The following is an 11,805-nucleotide window of genomic DNA, read 5'->3' as shown; positions in this document are numbered from 1 at the left end:
TAATAAGATACAAAAGTAATTATGGAAAGAATGTACAGGTGATTGTCGAACCGACGTCACTAAAAAATAACAAGATTGACATGGTACATGTCAATCTTGTTCTTGTGGGCTTCCTACAATTATAAAAATATAAACACAAGCCCAGTAAGCTTTTCAAACTTCATACTTTATCATCCCGCACAAAAACCGCAAAAACATAACTGACCGCACACAATGTCGTTATTGGTTTCATATTGATTATAATTGAATTTTATATCGTTGTCTGTACCAAAATATGTAGTAATTCGTTCAGCGGCTACATGTTTCCGATGCCAAAATAATCAACATGTTTTTTTGCATTTCATATAACAAACCCAGTGAGTACCCAACCCTTTAGAAATGTCCAAGTTAATTATATACCTGCTTCATTTTACCATGGCTTTTTCAGCATCTTGTCTCGCATAAAAACTCTTTGAAGCATTGAATTTTTAGTTGTTTAACGTACTTTCATGATCATACGCGGATGTAACAACTGCCTTTCTTTAGGTGTAGCCTCCCACCTGATTTTGTAGTGGTTTTGTTCTTTTTTTGTATCTTATTAATTTTTTTAAATAAAACCACTACAAAGAAATCGGGTGGGAGGTTACACCTAAAGAAAGGCAGTTGTTACATTCCTTCCATATTGTTACATCCACTGTATTATCATGAAAGTACATTGCAACCAACAACATTATTCCCACAAATACCCGCGTATTGCGTGATCATCATATACGAAAAATTAGTAATGTATGTGCCACTCACCGGAATGAATAAGATGAATTAAAAAAATAATGTACATTACTTACTTATGCAGTGACATCCAGAATCTGTACCGAATGGTGAGATGTATCAAAATACTGCGACCAATACTGGGTTTGTGATGCGGTAACCTAGCTATGCTTTTAATGATGTTATATAACTTGAGAGGAGACCTTTGAGTTTACAAATTAGAGAATTACTATAGCACTTTGCACCGAATTTGTTGAGGTTCAGTCTCTTGGTTTCTACCTTGGTGAAACGGTAATAGTAACCATCTTTGAGAAAGTACTACAGCCTGAAGTTTTGGGAAAATTTAGTACTTTTTACCGGATCCGAATATTCAGACGAAAATTGCAATATATTGAAAATGGTCGGTCCTAGCACTCTGAAAAATGTTTTCGAACCACCTCAACGGAGAAGGGAGCCCATCCACTCCAAGTGGTACTCATCGAATGGTAATATTTTCAAGTACCCCAGAGCACCGTTTGGAAATTCGGGTGGGGCTGCCATGGGATGCCACTGTAATATCTCGGCAACTGTGTATCCGATTTTCACAATTGAAATGGTGTATGGTATCAACAGGTCAAGTGCTAACTGTTTAATGCACCAGGTACACTCTCCATCGACCAGATCTTGGTTACCTGGAAATTAAATCATTTGATTCTGTTTTGATTGCACTCACCCACCATAAAACATTGTGATCCGATCTACTCGTAGCACCACCCCTGTTCCTATGTTTCGCTTTTATCGCAGTGCATGATGCAATACCTTGACAAATATAGGTTCTGTTAATTGTCGTAAGTAAATGTAAGCGCGGTCTCATCAGCTGGGATTCCAGCTGATAAATGGTATCAATGCAGCCGTGAGGTGTAGCGCCATCTCGACAATGGTCATTTTATGTGATAAAAGTAAATGTCATGCAGGAATCTGCAATGGAGCTGAGTAGGAGTAGGAGGTCTGTCCTCCTTTCCCTTGTAACCAGATGGAGTCCGTAGCTGTAATCAAACTAGGGGTTTCAACAAAGTTGAGTTCACTAAGGGTACTAGGAATAAATTCCACTGTTGCAAACAATATTTCTTGTGATATTATTTACTGAATTTGCTTCTAATATTATGAGACATTTACTCACAACAGCTTACTTTAAGCTATTGTGATCATGCTTCCGTGAACTCAGTTAGCTAGTTCAGAGGGTAACAAAGTAGGACAGTCAAGATATCCGAAAGAAGCCTACAGTGAAGGCTGAGTCATATAATTCACTGATGCAAATGTCTGCCGAGGCATTTACATCGGTGGCATCCCAACAAGGCCTGGCTTATTACTGAGATTAAAAAGTTACAGGGTCTCAAAAGACGACCTCCATTAAAGCCCATCAGGGCTAGGAATGGGAGGGTGGCAACCAGAAACATCATAAGGTGGGTCTCTTCCCCTCGGGGGATAGGATGATGAAAGGTATCGTATATTTGTTGTAATTTACCACCCACCTTAAAGCGGTTTGTTTTGATCTTTTGCTTTTATTGCGATACCGGTGACTATTAGTGTGGTATTGTAGCTGACGACATACAGGTAACATTATGGGTTAGATTAGGTTTGTGAAGTTACAAGAATTTAATTGGGGATCAAAGGTCAAGGTTGCAGCAGATCAAACAAACGCACACTATTTTCAATGATGTCTAAAAGGGCATCAGAAGAAAGAAGAAGTTGGGGAATCAGATTATAGTCTACCCTTCAAGCTATTTGCTGCCTTGATATATTTTCAAAAAAGTAGTTTAAAAATGAAGCTTTGCTTGTCACTTTATAAGTTGCACTAGGAGAGGCAGCATTTAAAACTTCAATTTTTTTTTTATTTCAACCTTATAATATTCCAGAACATAATAATAATAGGAGAATCAAGTTATAACCCAACATAGCAAATTTCAACAAATTAATTAGAAAATACTATCGAAAATTAATAAATTACATTATTAACAACAATACAATTAAACATCATATACACTTTAATCAATAAGATAGTGTCTATTTAAATTATATTTCTAATTCTACTTTATTCTCTAATTTTGGCCTGATTTGTTTTCCGATTTAAAAATTTATATAAATAATCAATTCTTTTCTTCAAATCTCTCCATTTAGTAGGTCGAGCAATTGGAAATATTCCTTTAGACCAAATTTTCTTCTTACGAATTAAAACTTGAAATTCATTTCCCTTGACCCCTCTTAGCCAGCTTGGTACTTCATACAAAATTCTAGTAGGATGTAATTTATCGTTTCCAAGGATGTCAATATAATCATTTTGACCAAATAATGCTTTTTTTTGAGTCCACTGATTTACTGGTCGATATATAGGCATTGTATTAATTCTATCTTCACCTGTATGTGGAAGAAATCCTTCAGTTGTTATATTGTCATTATATCCAAATCTTCTTATCAGTTTTCCTTTTTCCAATTTATCTTCATGGTATCGAAAGCGTACACTTTGTACGTGAGGTTTCCACATACTTTTTAAACAATGACTTATTTGTCTTGAACACCAATTCATTTTGTAACCCTAAAAAAACAATTAGAACATAACATTATTAGCATAAAATTAAAACATAATATTTGTAAAGATGAACCACTATCATATTAGAAAGAGTGTTACCATATTTAAAGTTAAATTTCTTTTAAAAACACTGTATTTTTTTGAAAGAGAATGAATATTAAAAAGAGAAAATACTTGTAAGATATGATTTTACTTTTAAGATATTACTGGTTTAAATATGTTTATAATTTGAATTAGGGGGATGGAAAATCAAACTGGATTTACTTACATAGATATTGTGCTTCTAGAAGATAAGAGTTAATGGTGCAACTTATTTTTGATGGATTTACTTAAGCATTGTTAATTGTATCTATAAAAAACCTGAAGTAGTCTGGGTAACTTACTAAACTAGTGCATTTTCATAAAATATATTTGACCTGAGTTGTTTGTTTTTTTAATATGCTATTTTCATCAATTTTGTTTGTATTTAAATCACACCAATGTGGGTTTCCTGATCACTTTGAGATGCATGCTATTCATGTTAACTGCATTGGTTAAAGAGCTGCATTACAACAGGATCTGCCAATATTATACAGGACTACAATCACCTCATAAACTGAAACTAATCGTCAATATATTTTTTAGATAAACTTATTAAATAAAATTTAATAAAATACTAAATACACATAATAATATAATTCTGTAGTTTATGAATTTTATTATGTTTATAACTGATAAAGAAAAACCTTAAAAATTATGCATGCTATACATTGCATATCACTTTTTTATATCGAGTCATACATAGTATAATTTATGAAATAAATACAAAAAAAGTAAAATTAAATTCTAAGGCCTGTACTTCAATTAAATTTTAAAGGCCAGTATGTTTGTAAGTGAACAAATTTCATCTGAAAACACAAGATTAGGTAAGTTTTAAAAGGTAAATAAATGATTTTAAATGTGTAAATGGGTCAATCTCATAAAAGAAAGACCTTCACTATCTGATAAAATGTGTTGGCTTACAATCATATTTCTGGAAGAATTACGGATAAAAGATTTCACTTATGCAGTAAAAGAGATGGTATGTTGCGCAGCACAGGTGGGTTGTCATTCACAAAAAGTTGAAAAAAAATATGTAAAATTTTAATGTTAGAAACAAATCAAATTTATGTCTACTCTTTAAAGCTTAATGAACTCAAACTAAAAACATGGTTTGGTTGTTCCAATATTTACAGTGTAGTAGATTGAAGAAAAAAATTTAAATAGGAATAGTTAAAGAAATTTATCAAAACTTTTGTGATGAGAAATGTATGGAAAACAAATCATTAAAGGGGTATTACATGAATTATAGAATGGACCATAGAAAATCTGTACTCCAGACTGCAGACTCAGCATGACAATCAGAATTTCACATTACAAGGGAATGTGAAATTCTGATTTTCTATTTTCTACAATCAGAATGTCACATTACAATATTGTCATTCTGATAAGAAGCTGTTCTTATACAGAAATTTTTAACTAATTATGTCACTCATTCCTCACTAGTATTACGGTTGGCACAAATAGATTTTTCCTGGGTGCACAACAAAGTGTTATCAGCACCCAGATTGAAACAGAACAAAAATTAATTTATAAACTAAATAACAATAATGTAAAAACACAACATAGATGGAAAAATCACAAGCAAAACAAAACCACAATTAGATACAATAATTAAATTTAAATTAAAAGAACAAAAATATCCAGTATATGCCAAATGGTATAAATAGACAATAAAGATCATATGTATTATTATATATTAAAGATCATATGATCATATATATTATCATATATAATATTATTCATATGGAATAATCAAATTTTTTAATGAAGTGCTCGACCTTTACAAATCATAAGATATTCAATAACATCACTACATTGTTCTCACATATTTCATGTTAGACCCTAATTTAAACTTGCAACACAATGCCACACAACAGACACAATCCACAAGGATGTGGTATACAGTTAGAGTTAGCAGTCATAGTTACCACAAATGGGTGCATCTCTTCGAGTCATCAGATATCCATGAGTGAGCCTAGTTGCCCTACTCGCAAACTGTGAATAATCTCTGTTATTCCTGCATGAGGAGCTCCACGGCGACACAGTTTTCTTAACTGGACAAAGTTTATGATTGTAGCATTCCATCACTTTGCCACTTTTTGCTGGTTTGTGGCTGTAGCATTCCATTCTTTTTGCCACTAATCATGACCCAACCCCTTCAGAAAACAGAATCTATGTAGTACATGAGTATTGAATCATGTTGTGTCAAAAAGGCTGCTCAAGGCAGCTAACCACCAGCAAAATATTAGAAAATAGTGAAACACTTATGGATGATCTTTCAAAGTGTTTTTGTATTTTCTAAGAACTGTTACTGAATAATCAAGAAATCTGAACTGAAAATTTTAATAAGTATTGTGGTATCGTATTGCTGCAAACTTTGTTCTTTGGCACTTGTCCAAAAGTTGTTTGCTTTAAGCATCAGAAGATGGCTAATGAGGATTCAAATTTATATCTTGGATCATCAGTCTAAAAGTCCACAATAAATTTGTTCCTCCAGATGAACTTTTGGATAATGGCAATGGAAACAATCGTATCTCCCTTAAAACATACACTTTGCTATGTTTTGTTTTTTTCTTTTAGTTTTCTGAACGATGAGGGTATTTTTTTAAAGTTTTGAAAGTGGAAAATTCACCTTTATTTCTGAAAATGTTACCAATATTAGATAGTTGGTAACATGTTAGTTGGTCACACAAAATACACATTCATTAATGCTGTGTATTTTGTGTGACAAAGTGTATTTTTGATTGTATATCATATATTTCATATAGTACGTTTTTAAAGTATGGTTGGGTATCCATTAAAATATGTCAAATGTTATGTTAAAGTTCTTTATTGTAATTGTTGGCTGACAAAATGTAAGTGATGTAATGAATGAAAAAATGTTTGTGATGTGGGTAGTGTTTGTTAACTTCCTTGATCTCAGCATATCCAAAACATTAACGCCTGGTGAGTAAAAGCAAGTTTATTTATGTTTATATTTAGAGAATTGTAAACAAGTGCAATGTTTGTTGATAAATGTCTGGGATGTAAATTGTACAGTTCAAAAGTAAGGGTCGATCGATAACAAAATGAGAACAGGTGAAAAAATGAAAAATTTATTAATCATTTCAAACACTTACATATTTATTTTATTTTTCTATATAATCACAATTTTATTCCAAACACTTTTGATGTTTTGAAAGATGCAAGCCAGTTTTTGAGAAATGGTAGTCACTGGGTATAAGATCAGAACTGTAAGAGAATGATAAAAAATCTCCCATCTGAATTTTTGAATTGTTTCTGTTGTGCATGTAACTATGTGTGGATGTGCGTTATCATGAAGAAGAACATTCCCTATCACTGATTTTGAATGGCATGATGCAGTTTAGAAAACATTTCACAGTAGCAAAATAGACTTGTGATGTAATGGATGTTTTAGGTTCCATGAAATCAAATACAGTTGCCCCTTTTGGTCCTAGAATACACGAATAAGAGAAAAGCATGTGTAAATATCATTCTGTGAGCATTTGCCAACAGTTTTGGTACCCATTCTGCACATAGTTTATAATAGCCTAGTGTCGGTCACAATTCTCAACAATGTTGTCTTTGAAACTTCTGGAGAAAAAGTGTTAACCTTGAAGTGATGATTTTCTCTCAATTTTGCATTCAAATATTCAATAACATCATCAGTCTGGATACTAAGCCTGCCACTTCTATGTTCACCATGAACATTTGAACACTCTTCCTCAAAACTCATGATACCATTGCCTCACTTTTCCTTCACTCATTGCAGTAGGCCCATATGCTTCATACAACTGATGGTGAATTTCAGCAGCATTATGTCCTTTTACATTTAGAAATCTAATCACTGATGAAAATTCACAACTATGGGATCTGTTACTTTGCACTCATTAAAATGAGTAAAAAAAAGACTGTTTTAAAAAACAGTGACACCAATGAAATGATGGTAAGTGGTGGTTTAAATACACGTATAAGTGAACCTGAGGACCCTCACACACCATAACAGACCACTTAAAGCTTGCATAACCAATCGCTATAACTTTTTGACCCTTATTTGTTAAGTTCCTCTCATATGATTAATATGAGAGGCACTTATTACTATTAGGCTTTACCACTATTGAAAACAGTAATGCAAGTACAAAACACATTCAGTTTGTGTTTATCTTTGTATAATATAGAAGAGTTTTCAAAATATTTTTTTACACAGGATTACGATGTCTTTTAACACGATAAGCAGAAAAAGTACTCTGTAATTGTACATAAATTCTTATATTGTTTAGAAAAAAAATCTTGTATGATAAAACATTTAGGAGATTACTAATTTCTCCGGTTATCATTGACCACCCATCATAATAGCAAACAATATTGTCATACTTCACCAAAATAATATTAACTTTACACTCATAAAATATGTAAAATCCATCCGAAACGCAATGAAATAAAACTCTGAAAGAACAAACGAAGCATGCAAGTAAACACAACCACAAAATGAAAAATTTCAATAATTTTTCAAAACATGTAAAAGGTAAAATTTTAAACAAAACTTGTAAAAGTTTTTGAAGAAGGAAAGTAGAATTTTATAAAGGTAACTGTAAAAATGAATGATAAGAATAAAACAAATGATTGAATCAAGCCTTCAAACTAATGTCATGACTGGCATGGTCAGTCATGTGAGCTGTGATGTTTACCACTATTGGTTGAAAACATTAATGCAAGTAAAAAACACATTCAGTTTGTGTTTATCTTTGTATAATATAGAAGAGTTTCCAAGATATAGAAATTTTTCAATCTGGATTCGAAAAACAGGTAGGTTCACTTGTTTTTAGCCCCGATTAAATATAAATGTTTGCTATTCAAGCATATAAAGTCATATTTTCTTGTTAAGACATATGGTTTCAGCTTATTAATTAAGATGTTTGCTATTGTAGCATGAAAAGTCATCTTTTCTTGTTATGATTTCAGCTGGGTTCTGGTGATCCATGTAGTACAATGATAGTTTCTTGTACAGTTATGTCAAAATTTGTTATTTTGTGGTTATATTTACTGAGAGGAATGTTACAGGAAGTAAAAACAATAATTTAATTATTGTTTTACCAGGAGTAAATGGGGAATGTACACATCCTTAGTTTTTGGTTGTCAACTATGTGTTATTTATGAATGCTTTAATTTTGTATCAGATTTTAATGTTGGGTTTCTGTTAATATATCATGAGAGTCCTTTTTAAGCAATATATCATTAAGTATAGTTATTGTAGAATTCCTGTATCATATTTTATGTATACTAGGTTATTTAGGCAGGTTTCTTCAATAACCTTAAAAGAACAGAACTGAACATATCCACTAGTTATGTACAATTTAATGATTTTCTAAACATTTCATTGAAAGGGTTCATGTCTAAAGAACTCAGCCTCATAATAAAAAAATTAAATGGTAGTACAAATAGTCTTTTAGCTATTTTGTATACAGTCACTAACTTTAGTAAATAGTAAAAGAATGTTTTTGCTAATATATAAACAGAAAGTAAATTCTATATTGGTTAATGGATACAGGTATTATTACATTTCTCAATTGGATATAAGGAAGGATTGTTTATGAAGAAAGGCTTAGACTAAAAATTATCATCCTAATAAATATATTTTACAAAAAAATCACGGTTGAGTTGTGTTGCCTCATGGTTTGAGCTTGTCTTTGACAAGTTTGATTGTTACGATTGCAGTACATATCCAAGAACAAAGGCACAAATTATAAACAATAATTTAAGAAATGGTATTTTAAAACAAAAGTAAATGTACTTATTAAAAAAAAACTATTTTAACAATGTGTTTAAATTATTGGATAAGCTAAAGGAATTTTCGTCAATAATTCACATTATTATGATTAAAGAGATTTTTCTCACTGACGTCTAATTTATTGTTCGTGTAATTACTTTTTTTTATTACAGCATGAAAGCAATAATTATTTAGGGAGAGATAGCGATACTAAAATTAAAAATATTCTGAATGAAACACAGAAGGGAAATACCAATTTTTGAAAGACTGTAAGATGTAAAACATACGTTGATGTAATCAGAATTTGGGCGATAATAAGGCGCTAAATCAATACTTAAAAAAGGTAATTTAAGCAAAAGGAAAGAAAAACGCAACATACCTAATACTGGTTGAAAGTGAAAGAAATACCAATCTATCTTTTATAAACAGCACTGTTACAGTATTAACTTATTTAGTATACATCTACTAACAATGCGACAATATACAGCAACCTTTAGTAACAAACGTACTTTGAAGTTAATAACATAACCTAACTTCTGTTTCAGATTTTTTATCTTATAGATAGAAATTTAAACGATACGTAATATCGATACTGGAGATCGAACTTTTTTGTATAGGTTAAGTCACATTATTTCTCTGTGACAGCCATCAATAAAAAGTTAAAACCGGTTTTCATACTTTTCGTTTCTAATTTCAGAATTCTTTAAAATAATCCAATTTCTCGGTATAACTTACATTGCTGTGCCTTAAATCATTGTCAGCTAAGGTTAAAAATCTTGCAAATATTACGTAAGAATAATTATTAATGACAAACTTTTCAACACATTCATATTAAATTTTAAGAATACGAGACCATGAAAAGACTAATAATAAAATTCGATTCATCGAGTACGTAGCATACAGGTAGTAAACGTACTTAACTTCTTGGAACAAATATTGACTCCCATTGATTCAAATTTACTGTTCAAAATAAACTGCATAGTAAGAAGTTTATTATGTTATTTAATCATCTTCCTTTAGAAATAACGAGACCTTGATTCTAATTGAGTGGATATGTGGTTTCTCTTAGTTTCGCCTTGATGAGGTGAATTTTATTCCTACTATGAGAATCACAACCAAATAAATTCAAACTAATTATAAAAGCTGTTACCATTTTCGTGTTTTAACAAATATGCAAGCAGATAAGTAAAAGGAAAGTTACTACTATGTCTGAGTGTGTTAAACCATATCGTTACTGGAATATGAGCGCTACCACGTGCACTTCACGCTAGGCAATTGCACGCAGCTTAACCCACGTGTTGCAGTAATGGGAAGAAATGTGAACGAGTCGTACCTTCGATTCGATTCGAGTGATATGTATCTCATATCCCTCGATTAAAAATTAGGCAAAATAAATAATTAGTTAATACCTTTCAAATAAACTTGATAGTATTTTACATATTTACATATAGATATATTTTTTCGAAATTCTTTGATTTAAGTCTATTTCGCCTTTCTGTTATCAACTGTCCCGCTTTTGAAAAATTCATTCACAGGGAAAAGAGGTTGCAGGAATGCAAAGTCTAATTTGCATTATTTTAAATAATCTTGGATAAATTAAACGCCTTTCTTTCCATCAAGAGAGATGATTTTGTGTTCTTGAGTGAGCAGTTCATTTATATATTTATCTAGCTCTAAAATTTCTGCTACTCTTGGGTTTGAATTAGTTAAAATTAGCGTTACTTTTTTTATAAAAATCTTCCCTTGCAGTTGAAATGGAGGGTTCAATAATTTCTTGTTCGGTTTTAAACCTATCGCCTTGTTCGATCTGAATACTTCGAACTTTCTGTGAAAGTTTTGTGTAAGCATTTTGGTAAGATGCTTCATCTTTAAAGCCTTGCTTTTTAAGCGAGGATCTAATAGCATGCTTTCAAGCAAAATATTATTATTTTCAACATCCTTAAATCTATGTTGCAGTTGGTCTAACATCTTGTTACATACTTTAACAATTTCAGAAGTTTGAGTAGAAGATTTAATCTTAAGTACATGTTTTGTCATCGCTCGCGTTAATAAACAGATTTTTGAAATAGTGACAGTTTTTTGAGAACTTATTTCAACAGTTATCTCTTCAAACATTTTCAATAATTTGCACATTTCAGCTATAACTGTCCACTCATCAAATGAAATATTATTTAGAATAGAATTCATCAAAGCGGTAGTCGAAATTAGTGGTTCTTCTGTTTCTAATAATCTATTAAACATGTGCAGGAGTGAGTTCCATCGGGTAGGCACTTCCTGTTTTAATTTTAATTCTTTAAAATTCATTTGTTGCTGCATGTTTTGCAGTTTGGAAGCAGCATGAGAAGTCGTTTAAAAAATTCGACAATTGCCTTCGATTTTACCACAATTGTTTTTACTTCAGCCACTGCTGCTTGGACAATTAAATTAATTGTATGTGCTAAGCAAGGAATATGGCGTAGCTGACAATTGCGATAACAGCTTTTAAATTTGCTGCATTGTCACTAACAACCGTTCCTATTTTGTCAGTAATATCCCATTCATTGAATTTACCTTGTAATTCAATGGCAATGTTAACTACAGATTTCCATACAAATAACTGGGTTTTTAAATTACAATCATGGTCAATGAAATGGATAGTTATAGC

At 31.5% G+C, this 11,805-nt stretch overlaps 1 protein-coding gene across 3 annotated transcripts; it reads right to left on the bottom strand.

Moving 5' to 3' along the window:
* Nucleotides 1-2,683: 2,683 nt before the first annotated feature.
* Nucleotides 2,684-10,052, bottom strand: mRpL51 (mitochondrial ribosomal protein L51). Of its 3 annotated transcripts, XM_075366395.1 has the most exons (3): nucleotides 9,541-9,725; nucleotides 3,582-3,914; nucleotides 2,684-3,319 (listed from the first exon to the last, which is right to left on the bottom strand). In XM_075366395.1, exon 3 carries the CDS (start codon nucleotides 3,308-3,310, stop codon nucleotides 2,819-2,821), a length of 492 nt encoding a protein of 163 aa, XP_075222510.1. In that variant the 5' UTR covers nucleotides 3,311-3,319; nucleotides 3,582-3,914; nucleotides 9,541-9,725; the 3' UTR covers nucleotides 2,684-2,818. The 3 variants fall into 3 exon arrangements, with proteins under 3 accessions (XP_075222510.1, XP_075222509.1, XP_075222508.1); XM_075366394.1 differs by lacking the exons at nucleotides 3,582-3,914; nucleotides 9,541-9,725 and adding an exon at nucleotides 9,897-10,052; XM_075366393.1 differs by lacking the exon at nucleotides 3,582-3,914 and having other exon boundaries at nucleotides 9,541-9,723.
* Nucleotides 10,053-11,805: the final 1,753 nt, after the last annotated feature.

Source organism: Lycorma delicatula, chromosome 5 (genome assembly GCF_047948215.1).
Source record: "Lycorma delicatula isolate Av1 chromosome 5, ASM4794821v1, whole genome shotgun sequence".
Taxonomy (NCBI): Eukaryota; Metazoa; Arthropoda; class Insecta; order Hemiptera; family Fulgoridae; genus Lycorma; species Lycorma delicatula.
This window is presented reverse-complemented; position numbering and strand designations above follow the sequence as displayed.

Coding starts and splice junctions, on each gene's coding strand:
- mRpL51 (XM_075366394.1), bottom strand. CDS start 3,310: ATGAATTGGTGTTCAAGACAAATAAGTCATTGTTTAAAAAGTATGTGG.